This window comes from Saccostrea cucullata, unplaced genomic scaffold, assembly GCF_032062105.1.
Source record: "Saccostrea cucullata isolate Sc308-1 unplaced genomic scaffold, CSIRO_AGI_Scuc_v1 ctg46, whole genome shotgun sequence".
Taxonomy (NCBI): Eukaryota; Metazoa; Mollusca; class Bivalvia; order Ostreida; family Ostreidae; genus Saccostrea; species Saccostrea cuccullata.
The window spans coordinates 591,463-610,941 of record NW_026935190.1 but is presented as its reverse complement, the minus strand read 5'-3'; the positions used below and the strand labels follow the sequence as shown (position 1 = coordinate 610,941).

Here is a 19,479-nt window from a genome sequence, read left to right as displayed (position 1 = left end):
TTGTTGAATTTTTTTTATTTGAGCCAGTCAAATTAATATAGCATGATTTGATTCAGAAGCAGTTATACACATGATTAATAGTAAGAAGTCTGTTTACACCTTTATTCCAGTCAGCTGTTACTTTTTTCTCCCTCGTCTAGTTGATCTCCTCCTTCCTCCTCCAGACTTGCTGCTCCTCTCTTTGCTTGCTGCAATGGATGACTCTTTTAAGGTGCCGGACTTCTCTTTACTTGCTGTCTGGTTCGATTTCTTGTTGACGACGGTTGATTCTTTAGAGGTGTCTGACTCTGGTAGAGAAACTAGATCATCCTCCTGCTGTGTTGCAAGACTTTTCCTTGGCACCGGAGCCTAGTTTCAGGGGGAAAAAAATAAGTACAAGTGAGCACAGTAAAACAATTTTATAACAAAGTGTCAAGGCGAGGCAACTTTGCTTAATTTAAAACATAATTCTTAATATATGTTACCTTTAATATATGTTTAAAAGCCACGGAGAATGAAAATCACCTCACTAAAAGCATCCATTTATCATTTAAGTGTGTTTAACTTTATATCAAATATTTAAAATTAAATGCGATTGAAAACATAAAGGACAAGTGCACTTAAGCATGCTTAATGGGCCCTTTTTATGTGCCACTTTACTATAGGATATATAACCAAACCGTTCTTTTTTGGTAATAGTTAGATACTAATGGATATTTCTAATTAAAAAGCACATTAAGCATCACCTAAATTAGCACGGATTTGAAACAATTGAATATTTTTAAATGCCTATGGATACCCTAAATCCGGAAAAGTCGTACCGAAACTTCTTTGACTTTCGTTTATGTAAATCAAGGGGAATAGGTATTTAAATTGACACTTGAACAATCTGATGGTGGATCATAGTCGGGGGTGTTTGCGGAATGTAACGTTTTGTTCCAAATCTGTTAATTAAAAAATTGAATGAAGTTGTGTGATCCTGTAGCCATAATGAAAAACTAAGAAATTGCTACTCTTGCATTAAAAAATACAATAATAGTTTCATTGAATTTAAAATTAAAAAGGAGTGTTTAGGTGGCTTTCAATACCTGTTTCATTGTCTTGCATGAATGTTATTATTTCTGACACTTTTATGAATAATACCTACCCGTGTTCATACGAATATTTCTAAGCGGCACAAATTTGACTAAATGATACAAAACCTGCCGATGTTTTACGGTGAGCACCTTTGAGGAATGTTTACCTGGATAGAACTCACGTGACTCTCGTAAAAACATTGTACATTTTCAGTATTTTAAGTACAATGTACCAGCCTAATTGTGTACAAATTTCCTACTTTCACACAAGTTTTATAGATGTATTATGTGTCTTTTGTCATTCGCACAAGTTTGTACAAAGTTAGGCTCATAGTAAACAAAAGCCTTGAATTGAATGACCGTTTTCGATTTACTATAGAAAATCACAAATGTCGGCTGACCCCTGCCACATTCTATGGTTTTGTTCTTTGTATATTCGTGGATTTCAGCGGTAGAATTTGTTGAATCGTAAGGTTTAGATATCAATTAATGATTTGAGATGAAAAACTGTGCTTAATTTGATTGTTTATTTTTTCACATTTTACAGGGGCCCATAAGTGCACTCACTCTTTATTCCTATGAAAGTAAAATCAATTTCTTACCGGTGAAGTCACATTCCACTTTTTTGGTTTCGGCAGTCTGAAAAATAACAATACTCGGAGAATGAAATAATATGAACAGCTATGAAAACAATCACATAAAACTATTTTATAATGACTTTATATAGAAGTACATGTATATGAACTTACGGCTTGTCAGGAGAAAACATATAGATGAAGTCTTTATTTTGGTTATCCCCCTTCCTTTTTATGCAAGTAGGAGGAGCTGCAATAAAAGTTAGATGTAGAATTTATAATAATAGTACATTGAAGAATATATACCTAACCTTAAACATATTACTTATATGTACATGAATGTCATACAGGATTGTTTCTAATTATACTGTACCTGAATTAGCATCAGCTGGGTATACCCTGATAGGTATAGAGGAGGGGATGGGAGAGGGGGGAATAAGGGTCACATTTTGGTCAATGTGGAAAGTTATATTGTCCAGCACACCTGAAATAGAAAAAGTACATAAAAATAAAATCCAAAGTCTCCTCCAAGAAATAAATACTAGGTATTTAATTTTTACCTGAAATTCATATGTTCATAAAATTAATATACATAAATTCTCAATTGTACACAAAGGACACTTATAAAACGTGACACTAAACAGTAGTTCTAAATTAAACATAGTTACAATCTTTTCCACCAGAAGTGCTATTACAAGATATCTGCCAAGAACAAGAACAGATATCTACCAACAGAAAACCACATGGTGTAAATAAATCTTTAAATTCAAATGTTTCACTCTCAAGGTAGTAAAAGTCAGAAATCAGTCGGATTTCTGTGAGTTTTGAAGAAATACACTAATCTGAAATGAGACTGCAATGAATATAGAATTTGTAGGCAGCAACACTGTAGGAAGTTCATACATATGTTTCAAAAATACAACTTAATCCTTTGAACATTTTTTTTCCTTTTGAACTTAACCAAGATATTTTAATACAGAGAAATATTAAACTGAAAAACACTGAAGCTGTACAGGAAGTATCTATATTTAGGAAGCACCCTTTCTCTCAAGGTGATATAAGTGCAGCTAAAACATGTATAGTTGAACTTTGTTATCTCAAATACCAATGATACGAGGGTTGATCCAAAAGTAATGTCACTGTTGTCCATATCTTTAATATTTGGTGACATATTATCAAATATAATGTACCAAAACATACATAAACATAAATCTAATCAAAATTGAAAATTTCATTTAATAATGTTTTATTGAATTAATTTTATAGACGTTTAAAACATTAAACACAATGGGTGTCGCAGCGTCACTACTAAACGTCACGTTTATTGTAAGAATGAAAAAAGATAAATACATTAAAAGCATCCTAAAAAGGCGTCTAATTGCCAAATATTTCAAAAGACAAAATTTTACAACATTTTATAATCTTTAGTTGAAAATAAAATGATGTCATTGCTTTTTGATAATAAATATTGTTGTTTTAATCTGACTTATTGAACAAGGGAAATGTCGAAATGGGGAAAAATACACTGAAGAGAACTAATGGGTTTTCGCTTCGAAATGGGGAAATTGCTAGAAGAGACAGTTTTGATGTTTTTATCAGACATACAGAGGAAGGAATGTAAATAAAAAAACTTGTTTATAAATTGTTTCACAATTTTTTATGTATTATGGGTCATTGAAGGATCAGCAGAGGACAGTAAGACCGGAAAAAGAAGGTCGGTCGATAAAGTTCAATAGTGTCGGACGTCATCAAAAAAGATAGACGTGTCACGTTTAGAGCGATATGAGAAACTTTAAGTTTGTCTTATGGTTCTGTTCAAATAATTCTGACACAGGACTAAATTTTATCTAGAATGAGTGTACAATGTGTGCCAAGAATATTCCTGAAAAAAGTGAAATATGTGAATTTGTTAGTGAATCTCAATTTTTTTTCAATAAAACGAAGGGGAAGTTGTTTGAGTGTATGACGGTGCGTATCCGTTATACTAACATATGACGTTATTTAGGTGCGGCGACTACCATAATTGCACTTTGCATATAATTCGATATTTTGAAAAGTATAAATCATTTTTATTTTAATTTATCAGGACTGATTTGTAATAAATATAGTTTTAATCATGTATAATTATGTTGATTTACGTTGACTAGTATAAATTTTATCGAAGTTGGACATTACTTTTGGATCAACCCTCGTACATGTAGGTCAAAGTGATTTAACAGCCCAGACAACATTTACCATTGTATACATTGTATATGTTTTTAAACCTTGAACCCCTTGAATGGTCAGATATTACGTTACTGGGTTTGAGATAACGAGGTCTGACTGTACGAGGGTTGATCCAAAAGTTCGTGGAATTTCTTTATATTTTATTTATTTATAAGTGAAATTAGTTGAAAATTACAAATGAGAATACAGACACTAGTTGAATATTTTAAATAAAAAATATTTTAAATATTTGTGATAGTAACTCTATGGCAGTTGCCATAGAAATGAATGTTTGGAAATGCGGGGGAGACATCAACATGTTTATTATCATTTTAATTCATAATACTTGAAATGAGAATAAAACCGCCCTTTGTGGTATAGAAAACGAAAATTATGTCATTATTACGATTGCTTGATCTTTTATAAACCTTTGTATGTGAGTTTTACTGATTTTACTGGATATTATGTTTATTAGTTGATAATTTATTGTTCATCTTTAGGTTGTTATACAATGTCAGATTTCGGTCAAGTCATCAGTTTTGTGAAAATCCTGGGATCACTCTATGTTACATGCCTATATTATCAACATAGACTGGGGGAAAATGCATTTAGTTACTGGTTTTCCAGTGCTGTAAAAAAAATTAAGACAAATAGAACTTCCATGGACGTTGATTAAAGGTGTGGTCGCCTTTTTGAGGCTCTGTTTTAAGTGTTTATCACCCTAAACAAATTAAAAGCGTTCACTGACTTTGTCGGCTGACGTACTGTTCTTGACATTGCTAATGAAATCGGAACATCATATGGAAAGATGGGGAGTGTTTAGAAAAATGAGTGAAAAATGAATATAAGTTGGTGCGAGAGGATACCCAAGCTTTTCATGAGAAAAAAAATATAGAAGAGGCAGCATTTTGTAGAATTATGTGTTCGAATTGTACATTAGGGTGAGATGCTTCTATAACGTGACGTGACATATCTTATTTGACGTTACGTCGAAGTCTCCCCCGGGTTTCACAACTATCCATTTTCAGAAAGCTCGTGTGACCTTATTGGTAAATGTAACGTGGTGAAATTTTCCAGTATTGTTGCATTATGACTCTATATTATGAATATGCATGTTGTTTGCTTTTATCAAATCACGATAAAATTTTAGAAAGAAATTCCACGAACTTTTGGATCAACCCTCATATGTGTATAATCTGACTTACTTTCAGCTCCTGTAACAAATATTTAAATAGATCAAGGTGTCATGATTTCCAAAAGGAACATTCCAATGTAAATGAAGATATTACTATTATAAGAAGCATAAATTAGTCTAATATTTGAAGTAATCATCTACGATTTTACCAGTAGGGGTGCTGATGGCTCTGTTGGTGGATCTAGTGGCACGGGGTGGAGTAGAAACACTGTCTGAGGACCCCGAGGGCAAATCTGCTGAGAACTGAACAAAGATAAAATAAAAGATTTTAAATCAAACAAAGCCATTTTAATAATCCAAAATTTTAACACAATTACTTGGTCTGACACACATTTTGTTTGTTTTTTTTAGTGGTTTGAAGATCTTAAAAAAAAATTAAAAATTCTTATGATACGAAAGTGATAAAGATTGATGCACAAATGAATAAAACAATATACATGTACCGTCTTTTGAAACTCTTATAAAAAGTAGTAGCAGAGAAGAGACAAATATAAAGAGAGACAACTTTTCCTACTACAGTGTAAGAGTATTTAATTTACACCAGTCCTTCATTTGTTACATATCAGTATAAAATGAAAATTGAAATAATGTAATTTATCCCCCAAAAATAAAATGTGAAATTTTCAAAGTGAAAAACATCTTGAGTGACATTTTCCTTAGTGAAAATAAAAATTGCAACAAAATGAGAAACTTTCCTTCCCTTCACAAGGAGTGTTATAAGGAAATACTCCTCATAGATAGATGAGTAAGTAAATAAACAGTCCTGACACAGATTAAATAAATATTCAAACTTTTTCCAAATTGTTGTTAAAATCCATGTTTACAAATTCCAAGTTCACAAAGCCTTAGCAAGGACATCTCAAAACTCTCAGCTAAGAAGTCACAGCGCTCAGGGACAACAAAAGAAAATGTATAAACAAACAGGGAATTGAATGTTTTGTAGGCCTTGGTTTTGTACAAGCTACAAAAACCCTTGAAAGAATTTATATAAATGTAAGTGGAGTTACCCTGACAGTGAGGGGTGGGGTCTCCTCCTCCTCCCTCTCTGTTGATTTCTCCTCTGTAGTAGCCAGACTGGATTTCCTCCGGTTTGTCTTACTAGCTCTGACTGGGCTATTTTCCTTGGCTTTTAAGAAAGCCTTTCTGGCAGAGTTCAGTATAGCAAGGGTGGACAAGGACTGATCTCTGTAATGGTAGAAGTGATAAATACAATTAATAATGCATTCAACTTCTTTCATATGTTTCTCTGTAAATGATTTTACACAATTGTATTAACAAAGGGTACTTTTTATTGTTGTGTGGTAAACCATGGCCAGTCTTTTCTGCACTTTGCACTTTATTAAAAACATGTAAATTTCAGTCACCTAGTAAAGTCCTTGGATCCAACACTCATTGGCAAAGGTGCAGTCTTGTTCAACTGAACAGAAACTGGGGAACTTGGCCTGAAATGTAAATACACTGTAGCTGAAGCTTAAAGAGAATAAATTCTTCAAAATAACTTTTCTACATCAGTATAATGTATCAAAAAATTCCAAATCAAAACAGCTTTTAATATTCATATCAGCTTTAAACAATCAAGTAAGAAGGCAAAGTTTTTTTTTTAATTTTAAATCATTAAATCTTTGATTCATATATTAAAACTGCTGTTTCATAAGTATTAGTTAATCCAATAACCTAACAGCGCTCCAAAAACAAAATTTACCAAGGGTTTAATATTAAAAATTCTGTCTCAGTGATTATTATACTCCTCAGGCAGTTAAATAATTGAATTGGCCTCAAAATAGAATTTTTACCCCGTAGAGCCTTGTCTTTGACCCACAGGACTGTTGGCCAGTGATCTGGTATGTGCTGGGGGTCGTGATAGGGGGGTGATCTGGGGGGACCTAGGCGATGGTCCCATCACAACTGGTCTGGGGCTAGACCCGGGTGTTCCCTGGTAATCACACAAAACTATGAATCATCTTATATCTGTTTATCAGAGATTATTAGCTCAATAGATAAATGATGTACTAGTATATTGCTCTGCATATCATGAATTCTGTATTTATTGCTAAGAAATATTATTGTAGAAACTCATTAATTCAGACATCAATAATGCATTCACCTTCAATTTGCTTTCAAAAACTTTTTTTTACATAAATTTTTCAAACACGCACACGGGCACAAAAAAAATTATCAGAAATCTGATTTTGTTTTTAGAAGAACCAAGTCATTTTAATAAGCTGTGGAAAAGAAAACATCTTGGCTATATGAAGCCAGTTTGTGCAAAATTTAGTTTATTGCACTACTGCCTTCAAAAGGATATGGACTGCTTCGATACCTGAAGACTCTGTACAGTGTTCTGTTGATCCTGCTGTCTCCTCATTTCCTCTTGTTCTTCCTCAAACTTCCGGAGATCAAACTCAATCTCCTTTGCTAGCTGTCTATCAGCTGACAAGATATCTGTTTATAAAAGAAAATCAAGAACAACTGTAAAAGCTACAATGGCTTCTGTTGCAGAAAGGAACAAATACATCAACAGGAATTTTTAAATTGTTTGTGAATGAAGAAAAACATTAGTATGGGGAGACGTAATATTTAACCTTTAACTTCTGTCTTGTAGTCCTGCATGAGTTCTCTAAGATAACACATCAAGTCCTTCAGAACTGGTGACCTGTGCTTTTCAAGCTGTAAGAATGTTATTAAACTTTGTAACTTTTCATTTACACTCCTGTATTTTCATGATCATGGACTTGGTGTCAATTTCAGACAAACTCAGAGATGCTTTAGAAATAATTTTCACTCTTACCATGTGCTTCAGTGATACAACAATGGGCACAATATTTTCTATAACGTTCTTTTTCACCACCTGTAAAACAATTATAATTAGACAACTCATCTTTTACATGTGGTACCAATACTGTAAATACATGTAAACAATATTCTTGTAAAATTGCTGATAACTACAGGCATTATAGTCTGATTACTTGTGAAATAAGTGTTTTCTTGGCTGTTGCTATGACAATGGCTGCCATTTCTTGTTCGTCTCCACCAGCATCCTCCTGTGGCTTAGCCTTCAGAGAGGACAGCTTGATTTCCTGAAGCAAAAGTAAGCATAAACATCATAAAGGTTATTTCATAAATATGCAATGGGGATAAATACCGGGTACTACATGTAATTACAAACTCATGTCAGAAAGCCTTCCTACCTTACAACTTAGAATAGCAAGAGCATCTTTGAGAAGAGCTGAACTTGCATTGTCCAGTGGTATTATATTGTCCACTATTCCTCCTAAGATCTGAAATGTACAAGAGGCCCATGGGCCACATCGCTCACCTGAGCACTGTGGCTAGGAAAAAGCAGAATTGGTTTATACTTGAAAAGCTTAAATCCAAAAGTAGTCCCATGACCAATCCTGGCTTTGCTATTCTTGAGAAGATTTTTAAAGAATTTTCCAATACATTTCTATGTAAAACTTTGGTCGGCCGTTTTGGCCCCTCCCTATCCCTGGGGGTCATAATTTGAACAAACTTGAATCTACACTACCTGAGGATGCTTCCATATAAATATGATCAATTATGGCTTTGCTATTCTTGAGGAGAAGATTTTTAAAGAATTTTCCTATATATTTCTATGTTAAACTTTGGTCGGCCATTTTGTGGCCCCGCCCTACCCCTGGGGGTCATGATTTGAACAAACTTGAATCTACACTACCTGAGGATGCTTTCATACAAATTTGATCAATTATGGCTTTGTTGTTCTAGAGGAGAAAATTTTTAAAGAAATTTCCTATATATTTCTATCTAAAACTTTGGTTGGCCATTTTGGCCCCACCCTACCCCTGGGGGTCATGATTTGAACAAACTTGAATCTACACTACCTGAGGATGCTTCCATATAAATATGATCAATTATGGCCTTGCTATTCTTGAGAAGAAGATTTTTAAAGAATTTTCCTATATATTTCTATGTAAAACTTAGGTCGGCCATTTTGGCCCCGCCCTACCCCCGGGGGTCATGATTTGAACAAACTTGAATCTACACTACCTGAGGATGCTTCCATATAAATATGATCAATTATGGCTTTGTTGTTCTTGAGGAGAAGATTTTTAAAGAAATTTCCTATCTATTTTTATGTAAAACTTTGGTCGGGCATTTTGGGCCCACCCTACCCCTGGGGGTCATGATTTGAACAAACTTGAATCTACACAACCTGAGGATGCTTCCATATAAATATGATCAATTATGGCCTAGCTATTCTTGAGAAGAAGATTTTTAAAGAATTTTCCTATATATTTCTATGTAAAACTTTGGTCGGCCATTTTGGCCCCGCCCTACCACCGGGGGTCATGATTTGAACAAACTTGAATCTACACTACCGGAGGATGCTTCCATATAAATATGATCAATTATGGCTTTGTTGTTCTTGAGGAGAAGATTTTTAAAGAAATTTCCTATATATTTTTATGTAAAACTTTGGTCGGGCATTTTGGCCCCACCCTACCCCTGGGGGTCATGATTTGAACAAACTTGAATCTACACTACCTGAGGATGCTTCCATATAAATGTGATCAATTATGGCTTTGTTGTTCTTGAGAAGAAGATTTTTAAAGAATTTTCCTATATATTTCTATGTAAAACTTAGGTCGGCCATTTTGGCCCTGCCCTACCCCCGGGGGTCATGATTTGAACAAATTTGAATCTACACTACCTGAGGATGTTTCCCCATAAGTTTAATCTTTCCTGGCACTGTGGTTCTTGAGGAGAAGCTTTTTAAAACTTGCCACCAAATTTTCACCCTTCTAAATTATCTCCCCTTGAATGAGGGCATGGCCCTTCATTTGAACAAACTTGATCCCCTTCACCCAAGAATACTTTGTGACAAGTTTGGTTTGTGTGCCAAGCGGTTCTTGAGAAGAAGTCGAAAATGTGAAAGTTTACAGACAGACGGACGCCGGACAAAATGTGATCAGAAAAGCTCACTTGAGCCTTCGGCTCAGGTGAGCTAACATAAAAAATTAAGGCTTTAGGTCTTAAAACGAAAATTATTTTCATGCACTAGTGTGTTATTTTCTGTTGCGATGGTAATCATTACCTCAGTACAAATCTTTGCAGTCATGTGAAATCTTTGTTCATCTGTCATGTGCTCCAGCATAAAGCAGTAGAGCTTCAATCTGTCTCTAAATAAAAGAAGGGCACAAATGTACTGATGTGAAAATAAACTGATTGTTTGCTTAGGAATTTACATGTATTTACAATTGACTTCAACTTCAAAGTGGTAAATAAATTCACAAGCATATTCTTATATTGCCTCATGTTTCTTAACAAGGTCAATCTTAGTTCAGATAGTATACTTCCTACATTTGAATACAAGGTACATGCATATAAAAATGATTATACTTCTCTTTAGCTGCTCCATGTAATGAAAACATTTTCTTTTCTCTTTCATTCTGTGCAAATTTATTGTAGGCTGAAAAATACAGATTCTAGTAAGTGTCACTGACCATATAAATGAATTACATGTGATAAAATGTATAAGAACAAATTGCACAGAAACAAGGAAACTGGCATTTATGTTAATATACATATTTATGTATCAAATACAAATCACTCAAAAAAAAATTTAAGTTTAATGGACCAAAGAAAACAAGAGATGTTTGTAAAACACTTATGCCCCACTCCACCCAAATAGGATTTTTCATAAGTCCAAGGGGCATAACTCTGAAAAAAGGATGTGACCATACCCAAAACAGAACTTGACCTAGATATTAATGTGATATATCTGTAAATTAAATTTCATCTCAGTATGTGCAACGGGTGCAAAGAAAATGAACAGAAACTGCAAATAATTGGAATTTTTTCAAACTCCAAGGGGCATAACTCTGTCAAAAATGGTGCGATTGTACCAAAAACAGAATTTGACCTAGATATTAATGTGATATATCTGTATACCAAAATTTGATTTCAGTATGTGCAACGGTTGCAAAGAAAATGAGCGGAAACTGCAAATAATTGAAATTTTTCTAAGTCCAAGGGGCATAACTCTGTCAAAAATGGTGCGATCGTACCCAAAACAGATCTTGATCTAGATAATAATGTGATATATCTGTATACCAAATTTGATTTCAGTATGGGCAATGGTTGCAAAGAAAATGAGCGGAAACTGCTAATAATTGAAATTTTTCTAAGTCCAAGGGGCATAACTCTGTCAAAAATGGTGCGATTGTACCCAAAGCAGAACTTGAACTAGATATTCATGTGATGTATCTGTACACCAAATTTCATTTCAGTATGTGCAACGGTTGCGAAGAAAATGAACGGAAACTAAGTGGACCGACAGACGGACCGACAGACAGCAGCAAAGCAATATGCCCTCCCTTCGAAGGGGGGCATAAAAGAAATTGAAAGCTTTCGAGATCAGAAATCCAAAAGTCATATTCTATGAAACATACACTTTCACACATACATATTTACAGTATATATAGTATAGATTCTTGTAAATCAGAATGTTTAGATGCAAGACATAAAAATTACCTGAGTGGCCCTCATAAGCATTGAAGTGGAATATACACTCCATGAAATGGTTAGAAAACATGGCTGGTTTTCTTTGTAACAGGACATGAATGAGGCAATATTCAGCTGAGGAAAAGTTAATACGTATATGTAAGAATAAGTATGATACACATAAAGTTAAAGCATTTATAGCAAATTTGCAATAGATTTACTTTATTTGCCAAATCAAATACTATATTTGTAAGTTCATCATATCAAAGTCATAACAGCAGTAAAATTTTCCAAATTTTTAAAAAAGTTTTGCTGGGAATCAAAAATAAATTGTTCCATCCATGAATTTGCTATACATGTGTAAATTGTAAATGAGTAAGTAATATTGTATTCTTTAAAAAACACATATTTACCAAATTCTGCGATTTCCTTCTTCTCATCCAGGAGAGTTGTTATAAATCGGAAGAACAGAGCTCCTTTCCATTTTAAGAAGTCCTCCTGTATGTACACAGAGAAACTTCATGTCATATTTTCTTACAAAATAGTTATCCCTGTTTCTTTCTTTTGTTAATCAGTTAAACATAAATGATGAAATAGGCATACCTGCAGAAGTCTAGTGATCAGGATGAGGGTTTGTTTACGGACAAGGGGCGCCTCATCCTTCAAACAAGCGGCAATGGAGGGCATATACTGCTCCACTGTAGTAGTGTACCTATAACATGTAACATACCAACTGTCAAGTTAGCTATATCAAAGTGATCCAAACTACTGTCTAGTGAAAACAAAACTAAATCATTGCACACGTGAAATACCAAAATGAAATCAAACCTGACACAGAGGTCACAGAGAATAATGACAATGTTATTTCTGATGGTAGGATCTGGGGAAATCTCTAGCTCTCGGGCCAGGGCTGCAACACACTTCTTAGCTAGCTCTGCATTCTGTAGACACAACTTGCCTGTAAATGTAAATGTGGTACATTTTGAGAATGTTCAATTATGAATAAAGAATCATCATTCATTTCCAATAAAGACTTACCAAGTGCAATGAAGGCAAAGGCTCTGATCCTATTAGACATTTTTGATCCCCTGAATTGTGTCAACTGAGTGAACTGTGTAAACTGAGTTTGTTGGGAAGATCCAGAAATATGAGCCTAATAAAGCAAACACAGTTTATGTACTTGTCATATTCATAATACATGTAGTTTTAGAGTACCATCTTTACGTTCCTCAAAAAAAATATCCATCTCTAGTGGTTTCTCTGATGTAAAAGGGTATTTAAAATCTAAGAAGTTAATGAAGATGAAGGGTGAACAAAGATCAAAGATGATACAATTATTTAAAAAAAAAAACAGATGTATACATGTATGTATCTATGCATTCTGTTTTACCCCAGCACTTTGAGTGGATTCCCCGCTATGGTTTCCATGAGAGCTATTGTGAGATGATCCACTGACATTTTCGTGTGGTGCTACAAAGAAAATGTAAAGGTATAAAATCAAGTATTTTACAGTGTAATGTGTGATTTATGTTGCCAGAAACACACAATTAATTACTGTATTAACAAGCATTTTTAAATATTAATCAATTAATAAAATTCACAATATTCATATGAGTACAAATGTAAAAGTCACAATGGTACCTTGGGAGGGTAGGACAGTCTGAGAGGGGGCCACTGTGATACAGGGGGCTGCCACCATACTCTGTACAATCAGGTAAATCCGTTTAGGGGTCCTGGCAGGGCACAGCTGGGCAATTTCTCCCAGAGTGAAAAGATGACGTATAACCAGATCTTCATTTATCACTCCACCTACAAGCAAACAGAGAAAATGTCTTACAAATCAAGTTACATGTATTTATTGGCCATGAAAATTCAAGTTCATTGAAAATGTTGCTACGATATATTATCCATGCTCTTTGACATGCTGATCAAAAAATTGGTGATAAAAAAAAGAAAGAAAACATTTTCCTCAGTAGGAATATAATTTGTCAAAATACCATCTTGTTGAAGGATGACTTTGGACAGGTACTTGTCCGATGAGGTCAAGAGGTCAGTGCACCAAGCCTCTCTTTCACTGGCCAATCCTAGAGCTTCAGCCTTAGCTTCACATAACTTTAAAACAAAATCAGTCAAACTAACTAAACTAGAAGTAACAAGCTAAATTAATAAAAGGGGAGTCTGTAGACTTTAGCTAAAGAAAAATCATGTGGACTTTGTTACCTTGGACAGAGTGTTAATGGTTGTGGATATCAGTTCTGGAGGAGAATCAAACTTCTTCAGTTTGTCTTTCAGGTTCTCTGCAAAACAGAATTTTGGAAGAAAATTTTTTTTTTTTATTTCAATATGTCCATGGCTTATACATGAATTAGGAAACATGAACTGTCCATTGACTTTTCCTCATGAAGATAAAAATGTATGGGAACACTCAAGTGATTATTGAAGGTTCTACAATTACAATACTTCTTTATTATTGTGCAGAAAGAAAGTGGAAAAAATACACACCCACTCCCAAAAAACAACAAACAAACTATTTCTGTTATGGAATAATTTATTTTGGTGTTATCTTAACAATAATTCCTACTCTAAATCACAATAGAGAGTTGTATAATAAATGAATAATTTACCAATTAATAGGTCTCTTTGATCTGCAGGGATATGTCTGGCACAGCAACCCATCACTGTTAACACCCTCTGTAGTGTGTAGTACTCCGTTTCTGAAATACCAAAGGAATTTTCAAAATTTCAAGTCACTGAGCAGAACAAACATCTATAAGATTAAAATAACACTGATTTTTACCATTTGTACTGCCAGCATGCTTTTCCCAGTATTTCACAATGAATCCATGGCTGAATTTTTGCACAGCTGGAGCCAGTTCAGCTAGCAACATCCAGGCGGCCTGAAACATGGCATAGAAAAATCAGTAGGATATATTGTACATCTAAAGTCCACTATAAACTTTGCAGAACAAAAATTTTCAATAACACCTCAACTTGTTAATCTTGTATTCAATTTATTTGCCTTTAGTACTGATACCAAAGCTGGCATTTTGCAAAATCCAAGTTGGAACAGTTTTAGAAATATTTGAATAATATTCATATTTACACAGACCTCATTATTCTTAGTCTCAACATGGGACTCTAAAGAAGTAATGAGGTTTGATTTGATCTTCCCAACACGGGCCCAGTGTCTGCAAGCCTTCTGTAGGTATCGCCTGTAAAATTACATGCAGTATTATGTTCGAAATATATACACATGTACATGAACAATCACAAGGAATATCAATCAAATTTTTTTTTACTGTACCTTAAATCACAGCTTTCAAACTGAGTCATAATTTGTAAAATGTTCCAAACAAGCTCATGACCCTCATCCTTTGATCTGAGAAGCAAAAAGTTGCTCAAATTTACTTAATAAAACTGCTCATATTTTAAATAAATCGATTTTTACTCATAATTATACCATTTCTTTACTAACATTACCCACCTATTGAAAGGGACAATGTTGTTAAGGATGATTTCCTCCAGTGTCTCCATACATTTCTCTTGTAGTGTTGTCTCTCGATCAATGACAAGGGGAAGAACTCCATCCAGCCAACACCTAAAAAATATTCATACACATTACACTGAGGGCCAATCCTGTATCAAATCAAGATTAGAAATCAAACAAAATGTTATATATTGTGACTAACTTTTGTAGAGGTTTCTCTGTAGGCATGGAGAACAGAAGGTCAGTTAGACTCTGCATGGCCTGTTTACGGACAGACAGGGCTGGGTCACGACATCTCTCCACCAACACATCCAGGTCCTACAATATACATGTACATTCGAAACACATTTGATGTGCACGTATATACCCAGTGCATATTTATATATCAATTCAATAAATTATCAATGCCTATTAACTTTTCTTCATTTAACAAGTTTCTTAAATAAAATCAATTAAACATCTATAATGCGAGAAATTCTGCTAACCTGTCTTCTGTAATCTGGTGCCTCAAACTTGATGACACACTCCAGGGCTTGTAGGGCAGCCTTCCTCACGTTAACCTTCTCATCTCGAGCTCGACGTCTCAACATCGACAGGACTCCCTGCTCATCAGGTAGGTCTGCAAAACATAAAATTATTGTTTTATTTTTTTTTTCAATTAAGGGCACAAAGATCATGAAGATGCTTAAATATTTATATGTGTTCAAAACAGTGGAAATTACATTCATTTCTACAGATTAATAATACATTTAGCTTCATCTTTTTTAAAAAAAAATGTATTAAATCATTTCAGTTTCATTACAGATTATATTTATGCTTTAGATATTTCAGAACTTTAATTGCAGATTCATTACATATGACTATACTTACTGGGATTAAAGGGTGTTAGGACCACTTGATGGAAGGGGGTCTTTGGAATAACCCGTGGGGCAGGATTGACCGGGGTTTCATCATTACCCTCCATAGGCTGTGCATTTTCTGATGTTTTATCTGTGCTGGCTTCATTCACAGTCACTAAAACAGATACATGTTATATATTTCTCTCAGACAATACTTTTCTTACAAATAATCATGTGGATTGTTTATTGGATCTATGTGTAGAGTGCACATAAAGTACATCATTATACAGTTTATTAATTTTATATGAAGTAAATGTCCATAAAAGCTGATTAAAACTAGAAATATGTCCATAGGACATGAATGCTCCGCCGAGGATATATTAGTAAAGCAACATGAAAATTTCTATGTGTATAAAATTAGATCAGACTATCTTGAATAGTGATGCAGCTGAATTGCTTGTTTGGAAAATATAGGTCAGATCCAGCATCCGAAGCAAGTCTGGTAGTGTCCATCCCTAGATGCATCATCCATGCAAGTTTGGTTCAGGTAGGGCTTATAGTTACTTGGGAATGAAAATATAGGTAAGATCCAGCATCCGACGCAAGTCTGGTAGTGTCCATCCCTAGATGCATCATCCATGCAAGTTTGGTTCAGGCAGGGCTTATAGTTACTTGGGAATGACAATATAGGTCAGATCCAGCATCCGAAGCAAGTCTGGTAGTGTCCATCCCTAGATGCATCATCCATGCAAGTTTGGTTCAGGTAGGACTTATAGTTACTAGTAAATGAAAATATAGGTCAGATCCAGCATCCGAAGCAAGTCTGGTAGTGTCTATCACTAGATGCATCATCCATGCAAGTTTGGTTCAGGTAGGGCTTATAGTTACTAGGGAATAAAAATGTAGGTCAGATCCAGCATCCGAAGCAAGTCTGGTCGTGTCCATCCCTAGATTGCATCATCCATGCAAGTTGGTTCAGCATATGAAGTTTGATGAAAATATCTTGGATAGTTTCTTTGAAACTTAGCTTTGAACAGAGCTAAACGCAAAGTGTGACGGAAGGACAGCTAGACGGAAGACGGACATGACAAAAACTATATGCCCCAGCCATATTCAAGGCGGGGTATAAAAATATTTTATGCAATGTTCATTGTTAATAAATATATGCTCTTTTCTATTTTTAATGTAGAAAAATAGTGGGTGTGTACCAGTTCTTGCTCTCAAATGTACATTTCAAAAAGATCTCTATTCATGTACTTGTAACTTATACATGTATATGAATAATGTTGTTTACATTGTAAATTTTATCTACATGTATATATACAAGACTACCATTAGCAAAATATCTGCAGTGAGTCTAACATCCAATCTGTTTAAACTCCTTTCTGTAACCAATACCTACTTTCAACCATGGACTGTGCCCTGTTGCCCATGTCTGGGGTGGGGATCAGATGTGGGGCATGAGCTGGTCTGGGGCCCATCACGGGGGTCACAATCTCCTTCAGCGTGTTCTTTATCCCCATGTCTGCAGTGGTAAAACACTGGGAGAAGGCTGTAATGGCTCGTGCTCTGACACTACAAGGTGTAAAATTATCTGTTCAACATTTATTTGTTTGAGAAATTATGATTTATCTCTACAGATGACTGTAAAATCTATTTACATGTACATAAAAATGGTGTTTTAAAATGTTAAAAAAATCAAATACATGTAATGCCTAACATGTAATACACCTCTACTAAAACATGTTAGCAAAAAATATGCAAGTGAGTTTGTCACAAAACGCATCAATTTATTGTGTAACCTACGTTGGGGCAGCGTCTGAGCACCTGTCCAATAAAATTCCAAGCAGGGAAGTGTGCTTCATATAGGAGGCTGTCTCAGGTGGAATATTACCTGATAGATCAAGAGAATTTAATGAAAAGAAATCTAGAATATACTGTACTAGAGATCACTAATTTTTCACATTTCCTTAATAATAAGACATTATTTGGTATTTATAAGAAAAATAGTTTTATGAAATTGTTTATTAATGTATACAATCCTCAATACAATTGCAGTTAAATGACAAGTACATGCAAGAATGAAATTTTCATGATCACCAGGTAAGAAATATATCTATATATTTTGACTGAAACAGAAAATTGCTGCAATATATTAAAATATTTGCAAAATCAATTCATAAAGGATTTTTCTATTAATAAATCCATACACCAAATGTATAAGTATACAGGCTTAATTCAAGGAAAACTTTAAAAAGAAATAAACATGTACATGTATTCAAGTATTTACCATCAACTTCCCTTTCTGGTAAGTTAAGTAACAAAGAAACAACCTCCAGGGTGAATGCTCTGTTATTCATCTGCAAAAATTTTACAGTAGATTGATTCATTTATTATCCAAAATTTCCTTCAATAAAAGTATTGACCAAAACACAAAAAATAAAGTAATTTCAATTTTTAAGTAAAATTTTGAAAAGGGTATTATCTTATCCAAGCTAATTCAAATTGTATAGGCATATGGATTCAAAAATTCAAGTCTACAAATCTGAAAATTCAAGTACACTTTTATTAACAAATACATTCAAATAATTAATTTATGCATACCTTTGCATGCTTAGAAAGCCGGTAAAACCATTCTACCATTTTACCATACTGGTCACTGGGCATCTCTTGAAGGATACTAACCACTGCCTGCAAATACATGTAGATACATGTAAACCTGTAGTTATTGAACAGTAATAATATCTTTCTGTGCAAATGATTTTCAAAAACAGCTTTTAAAACTGTATAAAATAAAATTCATGCATTTTTATTATGGTGCAATTTGATTTAATAATTTAAGTCATCACTGCAGCTTCCTCTGACCATTTTCAATTGAAAGCACTTAGCAGTAATGAGTACACTTCACTTTGTAGACCTTTTTTACTTCTAAATTATTGCATTATGATTTTTTTCATATATAGTTCATGTATGTTTACACACAAAATACTCCATTTTAATCATTTATATTTACAGACCATGCATTACTTGTGTAATATTTTTGTTCACAAATATCTGTATAAACAATTACTTACCTGAGCCACCTTTGTGCGGTACTCTGCTCTATCGGTAACTTTAGTACACAGGTGTTGTAGAAGTGTTCTTATACTGGACAGGGAGCGGGCCTCCGACTTCATCAGATATCTACAGGACAGGTAAATCAGGTCATATTATTATCATTCTTCTAAGTTTTCCAAAGTCTCAATTTAAATTGGCAACTTTTCAACACAAAAAAGAATTTGGTTTAATTGAAAAACACATGAACAAAATGATCGGATTTACAACTATTGGATAAGAAAGAGACACTGACATGATGAAGTTTATGGCTTGATCTCTTGCCATCTGGACAGGTCGAGGGATAGTCTGGGCTGCCACTCTGTTGTCTCCCATCAGCATCAACAGGTTAGGGAGAAGACACTTACAAATCTAAAAATCAATGAATGAGAATTCATTTTTCTGCAAATATAATAATTAACAAAAGATTATAAAGAATCCTCAGACAAATAAAGGGTACCCTTCACTTACTGCATTGATAACTGTATTCACATGACCATGTAGAGGCTGACTAAGCAGTTGTAAGCCCTAAAAATGTGAATTAAGA

At 34.2% G+C, this 19,479-nt stretch overlaps 1 protein-coding gene across 2 annotated transcripts; it reads right to left on the bottom strand.

The window, feature by feature from the left end:
• Positions 1 to 19,467, bottom strand: LOC134242175 (condensin-2 complex subunit D3-L-like). Of its 2 annotated transcripts, XM_062724246.1 has the most exons (40): positions 19,404 to 19,467; positions 19,189 to 19,304; positions 18,914 to 19,022; positions 18,444 to 18,530; positions 18,130 to 18,199; positions 17,646 to 17,733; positions 17,242 to 17,414; positions 15,871 to 16,014; positions 15,486 to 15,619; positions 15,203 to 15,318; positions 14,998 to 15,111; positions 14,818 to 14,892; positions 14,623 to 14,725; positions 14,311 to 14,410; positions 14,138 to 14,227; positions 13,734 to 13,810; positions 13,511 to 13,625; positions 13,155 to 13,322; positions 12,904 to 12,983; positions 12,552 to 12,666; positions 12,342 to 12,471; positions 12,117 to 12,225; positions 11,927 to 12,011; positions 11,544 to 11,648; positions 10,410 to 10,479; positions 10,105 to 10,189; positions 8,219 to 8,308; positions 7,997 to 8,107; positions 7,819 to 7,878; positions 7,613 to 7,697; positions 7,351 to 7,472; positions 6,824 to 6,963; positions 6,395 to 6,472; positions 6,038 to 6,215; positions 5,180 to 5,273; positions 2,004 to 2,114; positions 1,805 to 1,880; positions 1,658 to 1,694; positions 221 to 348; positions 1 to 175 (listed from the first exon to the last, which is right to left on the bottom strand). In XM_062724246.1, the coding sequence occupies exons 2-40, from the start codon at positions 19,272 to 19,274 to the stop codon at positions 118 to 120; spliced, it is 3,996 nt and encodes a 1,331-aa protein (XP_062580230.1). In that variant the 5' UTR covers positions 19,275 to 19,304; positions 19,404 to 19,467; the 3' UTR covers positions 1 to 117. The 2 variants fall into 2 exon arrangements, with proteins under 2 accessions (XP_062580230.1, XP_062580228.1); XM_062724244.1 differs by having other exon boundaries at positions 1 to 348.
• Positions 19,468 to 19,479: the final 12 nt, after the last annotated feature.